Source organism: Typopeltis vanoorti, chromosome 3 (genome assembly GCF_054136105.1).
Source record: "Typopeltis vanoorti isolate ZY-2024b chromosome 3, IOZ_Tvanoo_1.0, whole genome shotgun sequence".
In the NCBI taxonomy this organism is placed as follows: domain Eukaryota; kingdom Metazoa; phylum Arthropoda; class Arachnida; order Uropygi; family Thelyphonidae; genus Typopeltis; species Typopeltis vanoorti.
In genome coordinates, this window is record NC_143551.1 from 169,648,422 (window position 1) to 169,667,992 (window position 19,571).

At 35.1% G+C, this 19,571-nt stretch overlaps 1 protein-coding gene across 4 annotated transcripts in view; it reads right to left on the reverse strand.

The window, feature by feature from the left end:
* The window catches only part of ICA69 (islet cell autoantigen 1-like protein), a 196,201-nt gene that overhangs the window by 50,786 nt on the left and 125,844 nt on the right, over positions 1-19,571 (reverse strand). For all 4 annotated transcript variants that reach the window (XM_090390956.1, XM_090390958.1, XM_090390957.1 and 1 more), the window contains exons 7-8: positions 18,958-19,182; positions 1,853-1,938 (exon numbers count right to left, since the gene is read on the reverse strand). In XM_090390956.1, the coding sequence (XP_090247082.1) occupies positions 1,853-1,938; positions 18,958-19,182 (311 nt within the window). The remainder of the gene's footprint in view (positions 1-1,852; positions 1,939-18,957; positions 19,183-19,571) is intronic.

The following is a 19,571-nucleotide window of genomic DNA, read 5'->3' on the forward strand; positions in this document are numbered from 1 at the left end:
TTGCTATTTGGCCACATGGCCCAGAGACATTGGAAACATTCTTAGCGCATTTAAATAGCCAACATCCAAAAATCCACTTTACAATGGAACTGGAAGCTAATAACTGTCTGCCCTTCCTGGATACACTTATCACACGTCTTCCAGATGGTTCCTTATCATTTTCAGTTTTTAGAAAACCCACACACACAGGGAGATACTTACACAAATAATCACACCATCATCCTTCTCAACAATATGGCATTTTAAAAACGCTAACCCAGAGAGCAATCTGTTCCAATGACAATGCTCTTGCTGCTGAACTGGCTCACTTACGCCACACCTTCTTGGCCAATGGCTATAATCCACATAAGATAAACAAAATATTAAACGCTCCTAAGAAACCCCTCCCACCATCCACCACAGAGAACTACAACAAAACAGTCACCATCCCATACATTAAAGGCACATCCAAAAAGATTTCAAGAATTCTTAATAAACATAAACTACGCACTACATTCAGGCCATGTAGCAAATTAGCAACCCTTATCCGCTCACCCAAGGACAGCATTCCCACTTTATCACATCCAGGAGTCTACCAAGTACCCTGCTCATGTAATCAAGCCTACTACGGTCAAACAGGAAGAATTGTGAACATCCGCATCAGCGAACACAAAAGATACGCCCGGAATTATCACTATGGCAAGTCGGGCCTAGCAGACCATGCTCTGGATACCCCTGCACACAGGATCAACTGGAAAAACACAAAAGTACTACACAGAAGCTCTTATAAGTCAAAGAGATTGTTCTTAGAGGCGACAGAAGCCCTGAAACACACTCCAAATCAACAAATATGGCTGTATTAACTTGCCTAAGATCTGGGAGACAGTCATCTTAAGAAAAAACTAGTACCTTTTTTTAGGACTCTAGTCTTATGTGATAGCTGCATTTTTTTTTTCAGATAGAGGGCGCCAAAAATCAGGACTAGTCTTGTGTTGCTGCTACAATTTTGTTTAACTAGTCCGTTGATTACACCATGTTGTTATAGTCTCGCGTATTGTGACAAACTGTGATTTTGTGCTCTGAAGATGCTGGTTATAACACCAGCGAAATATCAGCAATAAGTTAATAAATTAATTATTTACTTAGTTTCTGTGTTCTAATATATACCATTAAAAAGTAAACAACATGTTCAACGAACACATAAGTCTGTCCACACGTTATATGACATTTTTGTTTGTATGGCAACTCACAAGAATGCCATATAATGAATTCAATAGCTATGTGTGTAAATTCAAAGAAGCCATTGAAATGATATGTTGTTCAATATAGAGCAACAAAATCCAAGTTGTCATTGTAAACCAACTTTGGTCATCATATGTTTAAAGACTAGGGTTGGTATACATTCACAGCTTTTTTAGATGTGAACATGGTTATGATAAACATTATATAGCACTGCTCAACAATGAGCCATGTGTTTGATATCTCAACATGATGTTCACCTTCAATGATTTTCCTATAATCTTTAGCACACATCAATCAAGAATAAAATGTCAGTTTTAAAAAACTTGTATTAACAGTTTCCTAAAACATAAACTACCATATACAGAATATGTTTTAGGAAACTGTTAATAGAAGTTTTTAAAACTGAAATTTTATTCTTGATGATGTGTGCTAAAGATTATAAGAAAATGGTTGAATAAATTATTTTTCTTAGTCTTTTCTTTTCATGGTTCATATTGGATATAAGATAATGGATGATTCACACCACAGAAGTATATTGACAGAAAACCATTACTGTTATGCAACTAAACAGATTAAGCAAATGCATTTATCGTATTTTGCAAAACAGATTATTACATTTAGCAATACTCACGTATCCCTGTCACTTTCATCTGGTATGACTGTCTTTTCTAAATTAGCTGTCTCTTCTGCCAGCTTTTTACTTGATTCTGTGAGTTCCTGTAAAAAAGACAGCAGAAACACATAAGCTACAATTTGCTATGCACAGAACTGGAAGCAGGCTCTGCTTCGCAGGAAAAGTGTCAAAAACAGAAAGGAATCTTCAAGAGTAATGAAATAATCAAGATTGCCTGGACTTCCAGATTATTCTGTACTCTCTGCAATAGGAGAATAAAATATTTTAGTGCCCAATACAAGTTATTTGATTATAAACTACATGGATGTAACTAGGATTTGTGCAATGCTAAAGTTTTCATTTTTGTTTTGTGACTTATTCATTTGTATCCTTAAATGTGAAAATAATTATCATTTTTTGATCATCATCATCAAATTCCTGACATGTACCCTCAAGGGGTGTACAGGACATGATAGTACTACATGAAAAATTTACACCATTACTAACTTCCTATCTACAATTTTCCTCCAAATCAGTCTGTTAAATGTCAAGACTCCAACATTATCAGACCTTATATTTCGATTCTCTAATGCACTTTGTACCATATCAATCCACCTATATCTTGGTGAATTGATATATATATATACCTTCACCTATACCTTCTCTTGTATACAGCTAACTTAGTGTTCCAACTAATTTCTCTCTTATTCCATATGAATTTATTCAATTGACTTCCTACCATACCAGCTTTGTTGATTCTGCTGTCTATTTCCATATTTAATTTACTATCTTCACTAAAAATCGTGCCTAAGTAGCTGAAATGTTTCACTTGTTCCACAGGTTCTCTGTTCAAAACACAGTTGACATTTTCAAAGATTCTACTATTTTCATTGTCTTTGTCTTTTTATTGCTGAACTTCATACCATATCTATTACAACTGTTATTCAATTTAGTTAGGGAATCTTGCAAACTTGTACCGGATTTATTTAGAAGTATAACATCGTCTGCATAAAGCAAAGAGCTGACATTAACATCTCCAATTCTGATATCATGTTTAATACCACTCTCCTTCATAATGTGATTCATATAGATAATGAGTAACAGAGGGGATAATATACATCCTTGTCTCACACCAGATTTAACATTAAACCATCTTCCTGTACTTGCTTCAATTCTAACTCTGACTTGCAACTCAAATAAAAACTAGGTTTTGCTTGATATAATGTCCCATTAACACCATATCACTCTACCATTTCTAATAGCTTCTCTCTTGGCACCTTGTCATATGCCTTTTCCAGATCTTCACAACTTAAATACAGATCTTTATCATATTCCCATGATTTCTCAACTATTTGTCGTAAAGTGAATAGTGATCCTGACAGCCTCTATTTGGCCTGAATCCAGCTTGTTCTTCACCAAGCTTTTCTTCCACAATTCTTCTTAACCGTTTCTCAAGTATACAGGCATAAATCTTGCCCGGAACACTCAGTAGGGAAATACCTCTGTTTTTCACATTCAGTTTTATTTCTCTTTTTATATATGGATACTATTAGAGCTCTACTCCAATCATCAGGAATTAGTCCCTCTATCCAGGCCTTCGGAACTATGCAGTGCAGCCACTGTAAGACTTATACCACCATACTTCAGCATTTCTGGTCGAATATCATCTACTCCTGCAGCCTTTCCACATTTCAAGCCTTTGATGGCTTTTCCTACTTCAAGTAATGATATGTATTCCTGACTGCATGCCTGGTCAGTGTTTTTTACCACTGTGTTGTCATCACTGCTTGTTTCATTTAGCAATTTTTGTAAGTAATAACTCTATACTTCAAGGATATCTTTTTCTTCCATTTTCATGTCACCTTTATCATCTCTAACTCCTTTTACAGCACTCTTTCCTCCTTTTCTGAGCTTCTTCAACAACCTCCAGAATATCTTACCACCTTCTTGATATTTATTTTCTATGTTCTTGCCAAAATCTTCCCATGACTTTTGTTTAGCTAGTTTTACACAGTGTTTAGCTTTCTTACAATTGTCTCTGTATTCTCTAAGAGCACAAGCTGACTTATTTGCCAGGAAATTTTGATATGCTTTCTTCTTTTTCTTCACTGCCTCTTTAACTTCCGGTGTCACACCATGGAGTTCTGATTTTTCTATCCTTGCAGACAACCTCACCACATGCCTCTCCGGATGAATCAATCAGGGTTTTCTTCCAGGTTTGCCACTGAATCTCCAAGGTTTGGGTTTTCTTCTGAAACTCTTTCATTTTTTCTTCAATAATCTTTGTGTATTTTAGTCTAAAGTTCACATCTGACAGCTGCTCAACTTTCGTTCTCTTTAAAACTTTCTTACACGTTCTTCTTTTCAATATGAAATTCAATTTTATCCTGTTCAAGACTAAATAGTGATCACTTCCAATTTCAAATCCTCTGTACACGCTGGTGTCCTGCACCAGGGAGACAACATCACTATCAACAATAACATAGTCAATGAGACTTTTCTTATTCCTTGCTTCTTCTCTCCATGTGAATTTTTGCACATTTTTATGTTGGAACATGGTGTTAGTAATAACCAGTCCATGTCCTGAGCAGAAATCCAACAGGAATTTGCCATTATTATTAGCTGTGCTCTTTTCTCCAAATTTTCCCAAAATATTTTTGCATGTCTGACAATCACTTCCTACTCTGCTATTTAGATCCCCAACTAGAACCAACTTTTCCTTTTTCATTGTGTCAGTTGCTTTCTCTAAAGTCTCAAAAAATTCCTCCACTTCTACCTTAGTAGAGCCTTCTGTGGGACCATAGGCACAAATAAGTCTCATTGTCCAGTTCCCCATTCTCATATTTGCCCACATCACTCTACTTGAGACTGTCTGCCATTCAAGAAGATTAGCCTCATATTTAGTGTTGAATACTATGGCTACTCCTTTTCTTTGATTTTCATTGCCTGAATATAACATTTTGTATTTATTGCTCAGAGAGATCTCACCAGTTTTTGTCTATTTTGTTTCAGTCACCCCTATTATGTCGATCTGGTACTTATCGAATTCGTCAGCTAGCTCCATTTCTTTGCCATTCAGGCTTCTTACGTTGATAGTACTGATCTTTAACTCTGGTGATGTTGAGTTTGGGTGTGCTTTCAGATTCGTTCTAGTAGCTGACTTTTCACTGTTCACCCTGGTTCCCTGGCAAAAACAACAGGGACCTTGTTTAACCTGGCGACGCTCCAGCCGGCATGAAATGTTGTCATGTTGTACCATCATTTTGCATATTGGTTTAAGCCAATAAGAATACAATTTGGTCGGCTATATCTCAAATTGCCAGCCTATCCTCATTCGTTCAGTATCCAGGTAGATACCCAACAGGGTGCACCACGAGAAAGTGAGGATTGGACATTTGGTCAGAAGCCCTGGTCGGTTCTCTGCATTTCTTTAAAGGCTATGTGGAATTCTTCTCTCAGTTATACAGCTTTGACCCTTAAGCACCCCTAATTTTTTTGGTATGTAAGGTAATATTGTTATTGTTGTGCAAATTGTAGATATGTTCAAAGCTGTTTATATCCTCAAGAAAGAACGACACGGGTTGAAAGAAGTAATTTTTTCTCCTTCACATATCAAGTACAGAATGTGTAACATACTGCAGTTTCATCACTGTAAGAGGACATATTGTAAAAGGAAAAAGCCAACTTTTTCCTTTTTATTTATTTATTTCTGTATAATTTTTTTTTCATGCAATATGAGAGAAAGGAATACAATATGAAATGAATGCTGATTATACAATATAATCAGCAAAATATATAAAATACAGTGAGATCCATTTTCACTGTATGTCTAATTGCATTTAATCGTCTTCCCCATGTAAGCTGGTATTTTCCATAAAATGAATAGAGTAAGTCAAAAATTCTGAAATGGAGGCTGAAGCCATCCTTGGTCTCAGTGAAGTCACTGCAATGATAACTTCATCCTTGTCACCTACCTACCAAGAAAGAGGATTACCATAATCAACTATATCAGGCTGGTCTTCAACCAATTTCAGGAAATTGATCATGTAAGGAGTTCACTGGAGAATGGAGGAAGATTAAAGGGATACTATGATTTAATAAACAAACAATATTTTTTCTTTTGTCTTTTATAAGTTCTTATCTTATTAACACTTTCCTATTTTAAGAGAAGATTGAAGAAGCAGCAGTTAATTCTTTGAAGGCTGAAAAATCGCCAGGCATTGATTGAATAACTTCAGAACTACAGAAAGCAGTGGAGAACCCATTATAGATGCTCTGTTCAAAATCTGCCAAGATGATGGAACAATGAATCATGGCCAAATAATTGGTGCACCTCTATTCTGATTCTTACTCTTATAAAAGAAAACAGTATAAAATGTAGCAATTATAGAACTAATCAGTCTAATCAGTCATCCAAGCAAAATTTTCCTAAAAATCTTACTCTCTAGAATTGAGAGCAAAATAAAAAATACTTTCAGAGCACCGAGTTGGATTCTGTAAAAAAAAAAAAAAAAAAATGCAACAGATCATTTATTTACAATACATCTCACTGAAGAAAAATATATTGAACATAATAAAATAATGTCATAATTTTATAAATATACAGATTCAGTGTAGCATGAAACATTGTAGAGAATAGTAAACCAGTATGGAATAGATAATAAAAGAGTTGTACACCTAATTAAAACTCTTTATAGTTCATCAGAAATGGTAATAGAAATGAAATCAATGGCAACTACAGCAAGCCTTTCAAAATGAAAAGAGATGTGCATCAAGGTGACATACTTTTTAACTTGTATTTGGAATATATGATAAATTAACCTTGGAAAACAGTAATAATGGAATTAACAGCTGATGGTAAAAAAAAAAAAAAAAAAAAAAAAAAAAATCAATAACCTTAGATATGCCTATGACACTGACCAAATAGCAAAGAATAAGCATCAGTTATAAGAATTAACAGTTTCTAAAGCACTTAGTAGCTTGTCATTCACAAATCAAACTGATAAGAAAGATGAGAAATGTTATTGGCCTTCGAGATGAAGTACTACAGAAAACTTTTGAAGATACCATACACAGCACATACACAACAAATGACAAGATTAGAAGAAAAACCCACTCCACTGATAGAACACAAGAAAATATAATCACTAAAATATTTCAAAAACAGCTCTTACAGCTGGGCCACATGTTATATCTGGTAGTTTACCTAAAACAGCATAGAGGGCTTGACTTCTAGTAAAAAACACTAGGGGTGACCTAGAATCACCTGAATAGATAATATAAAATGGACTAATTGTTCATTCTCCACCCTGTTAAAGGGATCCCAAGACAGAAATATCTGGAGAAACGATGTCAGGACTGTCACCTTCATAGTGCCCCAACAGTTTACATTGACTATGGGTGAAGCTCAACATGGCTAAAATGTTTTAGGCATTAGTGAGAAATTAAAGCCCAAAAGAATAGTAGCAGAGATCCTCATTATAATCCCAAGATTTCTTAACTATCTGTCTTAAAGTGAAAATCTGATTTGACAACCTCTATTTGGCCTGAACCCAACTTGTTCTTCTCCAAATTTCCTTTCCACAATTTTTCTTAGTCTCTTTTTAAGTATGTGTGCACAAATCATATCAGGAACAATTAGTAGAGAAATTCCTCTGCAATTCTCACATTCAATTTTATTCCCTGTTTCACAGATGGGCACGATGTAAATCAACCTTCTTATCAGCCCTTCTGAATTATGTAGTGTAGTCACCATAAAACTTTTTTTGAGCATTTCTGGTCAAATATCTTCTCCAGCGGATTTTCCACATTTCAGGATTTTAATGGCTTTTTCTACTTCAAGTATTGATACATACCCCTATTTGCATTCCTCTTGAATATTTTCTACACTGCTATATCACTGCTTGTTTTATTTAGCAGTCTTTTAAACTAATTCCTCCAGGCATCCAGAATGTGTGTATCTTGAATTTTTGTGTCACCTTTATCATCTTTTGATTCTTTTTACAGTATTCTTTTCTCCACTTCTAACATTTTTTCAAGAGCCTCTGAAATATATTGACACCTTTCTGATATTTATTTTCTGGATATCAGGATATCCAGAAATATGATATCCTCAGGATATCATATACTGAAAGGCATACAAATGAATAGGTGTTAGAAAAGATCAGTAGAACTTTACGGCTCCTTAAGGATATTGACAGAAGAAAGTTAAAATATTTTGAACACATAGAAAGGATGGAAGGGGGACTTCTCAGAGCAGTAATAGAAGGTAAAGTTCCTGGAAAAAGAGGCAGGGGGGGGGGTAGACCATCAATGAGATGAATGGTGTGTGTGGAGTGACTGATCTTCAGAGAGTTGAGGCCACCAGAAAAGCAAATAACAGCGTAACATGGCGAGGCCTAGTGTGGCACATCACTGAGCATCGGAGTGACCATACGGCATCTGTAGATGTCCAGTGAACATAGAGAGAGAGAGAGAGAGAGTAGGAAATGATTACCAAACATATAGAAATATTTTAGGAAAATTTGGAGAAAAGAATAAAGCGAATAATAGTGGTAAGTGCCTGCTAGATTTCTGTTCAGGACATGGATTAGTTATTATTAACACCATGTTCCAACATAAAAATGTGCACGAATTCACATGGAAAGAAGATGCAATAAATAAGAAGTCTCACTGACTATGTTATAGCTGATAGCAATACTTTCCCCACTGGTTCAGGACACAAGAGTATACAGAGGATTTGAAACAGGAAGTGGTCACTATTTAGTTTTGAACAGGATAAAACTGAATTTCATATTGAAAAGAAGAGTGTGTAAGAAAGTTTTAAAACAAATCAAAGTTGAGCAGCTTTCAAAGGTGAACTGTAGACTCAAATACACAAACATCATTGAAGAAAAAAGAAAGAGTTTGAAAACAAGTCCAAAACCTTGGAGATTCAGTGGTAAACCCTGAAGAAAAGAATGATTGATTCAGCCAGAGAGAGACATGTGGTGAGGTTGTCTATAAGGATAGAAAAATCAGAACTCCATGGTAGACTCAAGAAGTAAAAGAGACAGTCAAGGAAAAGAAGAAAGCATATCGAAAGTTACTGGCAAGTAAGTCAGCTGGTGCTCTTCAAGAATACAGAAAAAAAATGTAAGAAGCAAAGCACTATGTAAAAGTAGTTAAAAAAGTCTTTGGTAAGAACATGGAAAATAAATAACCAGAAGGCAGAAAAATATTTATGATGGAACACAGTATTAGTAGTACGAGGGCTGTTTGAAAAGTTTGGTAAATTTCCAATAGATGGCGACAAAATTCGTTCATTCATACCAGTGTCGGCACGTATCATCTTTTTAGGACTCCTGCAAAAGTTTAGCCACGTGCAATGCATAGTTCTCATTTGGCAAATATTAAAAATGACCATGTTTGCATTTTTCATAAAAATGGAGAAAAACAAGTTTTGTGCAGTAATAAAACACTTTTATTTGAAAAAGTGGATGGCTGCGCAGATCAAAGCTGAGTTAGATGCAGTTCATGGGGAATCTACACCAGCATTAAAGACTATTTATTTTTGGATAAATGAGTTTAAACATGGTCGTAAGTCCATCGAAGATGAAGTGCGCTCTGAAGGCCTGGCTGAGGTCACTACGAAGGAAATGATTGACAAAATCCATGTTATTGTTATGAAAGACTGCTGAGTGAAAGTGCGTGAAATTGCTGAGATTGTAGACATCTCAACTGAACAGGTGTATAATATCCTGCACGAAAAATCGTACACAACAAAGCTGTGTGCGCAATGGGTGCCACGATTGTTGAGTTTTGATCAAAAACGCATGCAAAAAGACATTTAAATGCAGTGGTTGGTGATGTTTAATCACAATTCACAGGATTTTTTTACATTGATTCATGACTGTAGACGAAACTCCAACACTACACACCTGAGTCCAAGCAGCAGTCAAAACAGCGGACAATGCCTGGTAAAAGAGCACCGATAAAAAGTGAAGATCATTTTGTCTGTTGGGTAGGTGATGGGCACTGTTTTTTGGGATTCCCAAGGAATTATCACGATAGACTATTTGGAAAAGGGTAAGACAATAACAGGAGTCTATTATGCATTTAAATGAAGTTTGATTTAAAAAACCATTTTAAAGAAGAACTTAAGAAAAAACAGACAAGATTGGCACACAAAAAAGTGCTCTTTCATCAAGATTATGCGCCGTCCCACACATTGGGCATCACAATGGCAAAACTGCACGAATTGAGATTCGAATTCATTCCACATCCACCATGCTCTCCGGACTTGGCCCAGTGTGACTTCTTGTTCCCAAACTTAAAAATTCGGCTTGGTAGGAACAAATTTTCTTCAAACGAGGATGTTATCAAGGCTGTCAATGACTATTTTGCACAATTCGACAAATCCTACTTTTTAAATGGGATGAAAAAATTGGAAACTCACTGGACCAAATGTGTAGAACTCGATGGAGACTATGTTGAGAAATAAAGGTGATTTTTTCCAAAAAAAAGGTGTTTAACTTATTTTTTTTTATCAAACTTTTGAAACAACCCTCATAATTATTCCATGTCCTGAACAGAAATCCAGCAGGTATTTACAATTATAATTAGCTTTGTTCTTTTCTTCAAATTTCTCAAAACATTTCTATCTGTCTGGTAATCATTTCTAATTCTGATGTTTAGATATCCAACAGCAGAGTATGAAATGATTATCAGATATACAAAAATGTTTTTGGAAAATTTCAAATTTCAAAATGCTGGATTTCATAACTATATGATTTGTTATTTAACTGAAATCTGGTTTTATGGTCTTAATATAGTCTTTTTTTTTATGGAATTTTTGTTTAATTTAGTAGACTTTGATTTCATGGACAGCATCTTTACCCAAGGGATGATTAAGGGTCAAAACCTGATAACTGACAGGAGACCTCCACATAGCCTTAAAGGAATGCAGAGAACCGACCAGAGCTTCTGACCTTATGTCAAACCCTCACCTTCTCGTAGTGCACCCTGTTAGGTATCTACCTGGATACTGAAAGAACGAGGATGGGCTGGCAATTTGGAATTTCGCTGACCAAATTGTATTCTTATTGATTTAAACCAAAATATAAAATGATGGTAAAAAATGACAGAATTTCATACCAGCTGAGGCGTTTCCTGGTTAAACAAGATCCCAGCTGATTTCACAAGGAACCAGGATGAACAGCGAAAACTCAGCTACTGAAACAAATCCCGAAACACACCCCAACTCAACATCACCAATGTTCAAGATCGGTACTATCAACATAAAGAAGACTGAATGGCAAAGAACTGGAGCTAGCTGAGTAATTGGACAAGTAAAAGATCGGCATAATAGGGGTAACTGAAACAAAAAAGACAAAATCTGATGAGATTTTTCTGAGCAATAAATACAAAATGTTATATTCAGGCAATGACAATCAGGGAAAAGAAGGTGTAGCTATAGTATTGAACACAAAATACAAGGTAATCTTCTTGAATGGCAAGCAATATCAAGTAGAGTGATGTGGGCAAATATCAAAATGGGGAACTAGACAACGAGAGACTTATTTGTGCCTATGTTCCCCACCAATGGCCATACTAAGGTAGAAGTGAAGGAATTTTATGAGGCTTTAGAGAAAGCAACTGACACAATGAAAACAGAAAAGTTGGTCTTTATTGGGGATCTAAATAGCAGAGTAGGAAATCACTGTCAGACATACAAAAATATTTGAGGAAAATTTGGAGAAAAGAGCAAAGCTAATAATAATGGCAAATACCTGTTGGATTTCTGCTCAGGACATGGACTAATTATTACTAACACCATGTTCCAACATAAAAATGTGCACAAATTCACATGGAGAGAAGAGGTAAGGAATAAGAAAAGTCTCATTAACTATGTTATTGTCGATAGTAATGTTTTCTCCCTGGTGCAGGACACCAGAGTATGCAGAGGATTTGAAATTGGAAATGATCACCATTTAGTCTTGAGCAGGATAAAATTGAATTTCATATTGAAAAGAAGAAGATGAAAGAAAGTTTTAAAGTGAATAAAAGTTGAGCAGCTCTCAGATGTGAACTGTAGACTAAAATACACAAACATTATTCAAGAAAATAAGGAAGAGTACGAGAATAGGAACCAAACCATGGAGATTTAGTGCAAATCCTGAAGAAAACATTGATTGATTCAGAAAGAGAGGCATGTGGTGAGGTTGTCTGCAAGGATAGAAAAATCAGAACTCCATGGTTGACAAAAAGTTAAAGAGGCAGTGAAGGAAAAGAAGAAAGCATACCAACAAACGTTCTTGGCAAAAAAGTCAGCTTGTACTCTCAGAGAATACAAAGAGAGATAAATGTAAGAGAGCTAAACACTGTGTAAAACTAGCTAAATAAAAGTCATAGGAAGACTGGTAAGAACATAGAAAATAAATATCAAGGTGCCAAAATATTATGGAAGTTGTTGAAAAAACTCGGAAATGTCGGAAAGAGTGCTGTAAAAGGAATTAGAGTTGATGAAGGTGACATGAAAACTGGTGAAAAAGATATCCTTGATGTATGGAGTAATTAATTCGAAAAATTGCTAAACGAAACAATCAGTAACAGCGCAATAGTAAAAAACACTTAACAGGTATGCAATCAGAAATATATATACAAACTTGAAGTAGAAAAAACTATTGAAAGCCTGAAATGTGGAAAAGTAGCAGGAATAGATGATATTCGACCAGAAATGCTCGAGTATAGAGGTATAAAAGTCTTACAGTGGCTGCACTGCATAGTTCAAAAGGCCTGGACAGAAGGACGAATTCCACATAATTGGAGTAGAGCTCTCACAGTACCCATATATAAAAAGGAAAATGAAACAATGCGAGAATTACAGAGGTATTTTCTCTACTAAGTGTTTCTGGTAAGATTTATGCAAGTATACTTGAGAAACAGTTGAGAAAGATTGTGGAGGGGAAGCTTAGTGAAGAACAATTGGATTCAGACCAAATAGAGGGTGTCAGGATCAGATGTTCACGTTACGACAAATAGTTGAGAAATCATGGAAATATAACAAAGATCTGTATTTAAGTTTTGTTGATCTGGAAAAGACAAGGTGACAAGAGAGAAGCTATTCAATATGTTACAGTTATAAGGTGTCAATGGGGCATTATATCAAGGAATACTTAATCTTTATTTGAGTTGTAAGTTAGCAATTAGAATTGAAAGAAGTACAGGAAGATGGTTTAATGTTAAATCTGGTGTCAGACGAGGATGTACATTATCCTCTCTCTTATTCATTATCTATATGAATCACATTATGAAGGAAAGTGGTATTAAACCCGATATCAAAATTGGAGATGTTAATTTCATCTCTTTGCTTTATACAGATGATGTTATACTTCTAAATAAACCTGCTACAAGTCTGCAAGATTCCCTGACTAAATTGAATAACTGTTGTAATAGATATGGTATGAAGGATGCAAATAGGCAGAAGCACTGAAAATATCAACTGCATTGTGAATAGAGAATCTATAGAATAAATAAATCATTTCAGCTACTTTGTCATGATTTTTAGTGAAGATGGTAAATTAAACATAGAAATAGACAACAGAATCAACAAAGCAGGTATGGTAAGAAGTCAACTGAATAAATTTATATGAAATCAGAACTCCCTGGTGGACACAGGAAGTTAAAGAGGCAGTGAAGGAAAAGAAGAAAGCATATCAAAAGTTCCTGGCAAATAAGTCAGCTTTTACTCTTACAGAATACAGAGACAAATGTAAGAAAGCTAAACAGTGTGTAAAACTAGCTAAACAAAAGTCATGGGAGGACTTTGGCAAGAATATAGAAAATAAATATCAATAAGGTGGCAAAATATTCTGGAGGTTGTTGAAGAAGCTTAGGAATGGAGTAAAGAGTGTTGTAAAAGGAGTTAGAGATGACAAAGGTGACATGAAAACGGTAGAAAAAAGATATCCTTGAAGTATGGAGTAATTACTTTGAAAAACTGCTAAATGAAACAATGCAGTGATGACAGCACAGTGATAAAAAACACTGACCAGGCATGCAGTCAGGAATACATATCCATATTTGAAGTAGAAAAAGCCATCAAAGGCTTGAAATGTGGAAAGGCAGCAGGAGTAGATGATATTCGACCAGAAATGCTGAAGTATGGTGGTATAAGTCTTACAGTGGCTGCACTGCATAGTTCAGAAAGCCTGGACAGAGGGACGAATTCTCGATGATTGGAGTAGAGCTCTCATGGTACCCATATATAAAAAGGGAAATAAAACTGAATGTGAGAATTACAGAGGTATTTCCCTACTGAGTGTTCCTGGCAAGATCTATGCAAGTATACTTGAGAAACGGTTGAGAAGAATTGTGGAAGAAAAGCTTGGTGAAGAACAAGCTGGATTCAGGCCAAATAGAGGCTGTCAGGATCAGATCTTCACTTTACGACAAATAGTTGAGAAAGCATGGGAATATAACAAAGATCTGTATTTATGTTTTGTCGATTTGGAAAAGGCATATGACAAAGCGCCAAGAGAGAAGCTATTCAATACGCTGCAGTTATATGGTGTCAATGGGGCATTATATCAAGCAATACTTAGTCTTTATTTGAGTTGTAAGTCAGCAGTTAGAATTGAAGGAAGTACAGGAAGATGGTTTAATGTTAAATCTGGTGTGAAACAAGGATGTACATTATCCCCCTCTGTTATTCATTATCTATATGGATCACATTATGAAGGAAAGTGGTATTAAACATGATATCAAAATTGGAGATGTTAATGTCAGCTCTTTGCTTTATGCAGATGATGTTATACTTCTAAATAAATCCGCTACAAGTCTGCAAGATTCTCTGACTAAATTCAATTGCTGTTGTAATAGATATGGTATGAAGGTCAGCAATAAAAAGACAAAGACAATGAAAATAGGCAGAATCATTGAAAATGTCAACTGTGTTGTGAATGGAGAACTTGTGGAACAAGTAAAACATTTCAGCTACTTAGGCACAATTTTTACTGAAGATGGTAAATTAAATATAGAAATAGATAACAGAATCAGCAAAGCTGGTATGGTGGGAAGTCAATTGAATAAATTCATATGGAATAAGAGAGAAATTAGTTGGAACACTAAATTAGCTGTATACAAGATAGTGTTCAAACCAGTTTTAACTTATGGATCTGAGAGCTGGGTCAGAAGTGAAACACTTGACCAAAGACTAGAGACCGCAGATATGAGAGTCCTGAGAAAGATTAGAGGCGTGAACAGATGGCATCAATGGCAATATCATATTAAAAATGAGGATATTAGGAAAGAACTTGACATTGTCAGCTTCCAGGAATGCGTTAGCAGAGCTAATCTCAGGTGGTATGGTCACTTAAATAGAATGGGAGAGGAAAGATTAGCAAAACAAGTGTTCTCTGCCAGGTTGGCAGGAAAACGACCCAGAGGAAGACCAAGATATAGATGGATTGATACGGTACAAAATGCCTTAGACCAGCGCTTCCCAAACTGTGGGCCGCGGCCCCCTTGAGGGCCGTAGGTTTTGTTGAGGGGGGGCCGTGAAATAATGAAAACAAATTTAAAATGTTTTAAGACTAAGTAGATTTTTTTTATTTTAAAAGAAACATATTTAACTTTTATTATTTCTTTTTGTTATTTTTTATATTTTAATGGAAAAATTCACACATTTTAATGGCGTTGGTTCACAAACTTTGCTTCCTGCGTATTTCGGCGCTTAACGAATATTAGTAAATATTGCTTATTCATATGTTTAATTTCAAAGCAGTGGTTAATTGTATTTACTTCGAATGTTCTCCAGGGAAGTTCCAAATCTTTCTGTCCCTTTCATAATGCGGTCGTAATCAGGGACTGTTGATATTGACTTTATGTTGATATTGACTTTATATACATATCAAAACTCGTTTTATATTATCACTGTCATCCGAGATAGTTTTCTGTTACCAATAAAAGTTTTGCATATACTTCACACATGAAAAAAACCTTAAACAAGTTCATGTGGGGATATAGTAACTCGCTTGCAGTGGTAAACAACACACCCTCCCTAAGAGCCACTATACTGCAGAGGCAATAAAAATAAGTACTTTTATTATGCCAGTGAATAAGGCATGAGGAGTCTGTGTAATATATTTCTCAACAAATAGTGCAATTAGAGACAACTGGGATAAAAACACACTAATTAATGAATCACATGTCCCCCTCATACAGAAACTATGCTGTATAGACTGAAACAAAACCATATGTTGCATGGGCAAACACAGTATCTAACTAAAAACTATTGTTATTAATTAGATGTATGTGAGTTCGATTTCCCAAGGCAGCAATCAAATTCAATCGAACGTGTTAAAATTCGTAAAAGTGTTAAAACTAAGTAATACATATATATATATATATATATATATATATATAAAATGAATGTTATGGCAGTTTCACATATGGAATTCGGTTGAAGAGAGTTAGCATTTCAACTCAATCGTCAGCTATGCTTTTATCTTTCGGTTTGCGATCTTTTGTTAATACTGCACGAATCATATGCACGTTTTAATAACCTGTCTTTGCTGTCTGTTTCGCGTTAGGCTTAATTACCTTAAAGGGGGAAAAGTCGCAAAAGAGAAAAATGTTCCTGGTCCGGGGATTCCCTTATTCAGGTAATATTCACTAATTTCATGTTATCAGTCTGTGGTGTGCCAGTATTGGTAAGTGGTGATATTATTTGATCTATTCTACATTAAAAAATTTAACCCTGAGATGGATAAGTGGTTGATAAAAAATAAAATAAAAAATCCCGCGAACAATCAGAAGAAGCAGAAACAGACTAAAAAAAAGGACAGTATTTCATATTTTACCAGAACAGCCCGCATCGTCTTCAGAACCAAACGGTAAGAGGCAAAAAATGTAATATATGCATTTGATTTTTGCAATATTCGCTGTGTATGTTTTGTATTGAATATAAATTCAATAAATATAATAATAATATATCTCTCTATTACGATTTTTTTCGAGGGGGGCCGTGAAATATTTTAATTTTTGCAAAGGGGGGCCCTGACATCCAGAAGTTTGGGAAGCACTGCCTTAGACGATAGAAATATAAGATCTGATAATGTTGGAGTCTTGACAAGTAACAGACTGATTTGGAGGAAAATTGTAGATAGGAAGTTAGTAATGATGTAATTTTTTCATGTAGTACTGTCATATCCTGTACACCCCTTGAAGGTACATGGCAGGAATTTGATGATGATGATGAAATAAGAGAGAAATTAATCAAAACACTAAATTAGCTATATACAAGACAGTGTTCAAACCATTTTAACTTGTGAATCTGAGGACTGGGTTATAAATAAAATACTTTACCAAAGACTAGAGACCGCAGATATGAGAGTCCTGAGAAAGATTAGGGGCGTGAGCAGATGGCATGAATGGCAATATCATATTAAAAATGAGAATATTAGAAAAGAACTTGTTTAAGTTAAGGGATATTACATCCCATATAGTTTCTTAGCCGAATAAGAAACTCAAAGAGTTTCATGCCGAATATAGTTCCGAAATCATGCCGAAAGTTCTGTTCGCTACAAACTTGATATTAACTAGGTCTGGCTACTCACTGATGAGACCTCAATAAAGGTCGAAACCGGTCTGGGTAGTGACCTTCTCTCATAATGTGAACAAAAATACAGTTCCTAGGAGCTAAGTTCACATTATGGGCAAATATCAAGAATAGTGATCGGAGCTCGCTCCACTTCTACCACGAGTTGCCCCAGCTTGCACTACCCTTTGGGATCAGTGCTGCAGTATCTAGGTATTTGCTTACGCTTGGAATCGCCGAACTTTATATATAGTTTCTACTATATTCGGCATGAAACTCTTTGAGTTTCTTATTCGGCTAAGAAACTATATGGGATGTAATATCCCTTAACTTAAACAAGTTATATGTCGCCGAATTGAAGCCTTTGGCTCTTCACATATCTAAGAAAAGAACTTGATATTGTCAGCATCCAAGAATGTGTTAGCAGAACTAATCTCAGGTGGTAAGTCTTTAATCTCACTTAAACAGGATGGGAGAGGAAAGATTGGCAAAACAAGTGTTCTCTGCCAGGTTGGCAGAAAAAAGACCAAGAGGAAGACCAAGATGTAGGTGGACTGATACAGTAAAAAGTGCATTAGAAGATACAAATATAAGATCTGATAACGTTGAAGTCTTGACAGGTAATGGATTGATTTGGAGGAAAACTGTAGATAGGTAGTTAGTAATGATGTATGTTTTTCATGTAGTACTACCATATCCTATACACCCGTTGAGGGTACATATCAGGAATTTGATGATGATGATCTTTATCCAATTAAGTATGTCAAATTGAGGATGTATTATAGTTAAAAAATACAATACAAAAGGAGAAGGAAATTTTCTTTTGCTTTTAATGCATTAAAAAAAAAAAAATCAAGATTTCACTAAACAGTGAAATCTTGATTTCACTGTTTAGTGAAATCAAGAGTTCACTAAATGATGCTTTAATGACTGTATTTACATTCTCGAATACATAATCTGTGTATGTATAGCCTAAACTGTTTCAAAAGTATGCAGCTTAGTCAAATGTATATATAACAGGAACTGAAATCATTAATTAAAAGAAGCTTACAATGTTTCGAGCTTGATAACTTTTAAATATTTAGTGAACAAGAGTAAAATATCCACTCCTTAACCAAGTAAGACAAACAGACATTTGTGTAAAAAACACAAGTTTTTCTGTAAGTGGCAACATTATGAGCATACCAGGTTGCTCCATACTAAGCAAAAGTTAGACTGCTTAAAAAGATGCTGATGCTTTTCTTTGCTAACCTGACAGTCATTTTAAATGCTTACATATTCCCAACATAAGCTCAAAATACATTGAAAAAATGAATGCTTATATGCACCAAATAGAGGCTGCAGAAATTCAGAATGCTTTGACAAAATATTCATCTCACTATAAAGATTTAGGAAAGCAATCTAAAGTTAAACATAAATTATTTCATGTTTTTTTCCATATAACTTAGAAAAACAGCTAAGTTAAAACTTAAACATGAATCATTCCATATTTGGTTAAAAAAAGGTGAGATATTATTTTAAGATAGCAATGTTTTCCATTTACCTTCAACATGGAAAATTCATAATGCTGGTAGCCACGAAAACTTTTAGCTACTGAATTCATTGTGCGAGTAGTTTTTTCCCAAAACTGAAGGAGTGTACTTTGGTATGTGGCAAGCACATGAGAGAACATGTTACACCTTGATGCAGACAGCAAATCCACTTTTTGCAATGTATCAAGTTTGAATCGATCAAATTTAGTTTTTGTTCTTCTAACATGACTTTGAACCTACAAATAAAAAATGAAAATGTGTATAACATAATGAAATGAATTTTTCAAAAATTATCCATACTTAAAATGAACCTCTCTTCTTTAAGATATACATATAAAATTAATCTTGCAAATTACAGTTAGCTCTCACTACAGTTAACAAACTTGTAAGAACTAAAGAAGAATCTGTTATAGTGGAAGCTCAGCTGTTGTGAATTTCCTTTAAGATATAACTGATGTTATTAAACTTTGGCTTTTTGTGTGTGTGTGTGTGTGTGTGTAGTTATTATAGCAACTGGGTTTGCTACAGTGAAAGTTGAGTGTAACAACAGCCAACATGCTGGAAGTGCTATCCATTGAAAGGAGGGTAACATCTGTCACTTATAATTACAGAAATCCAGTTTTCC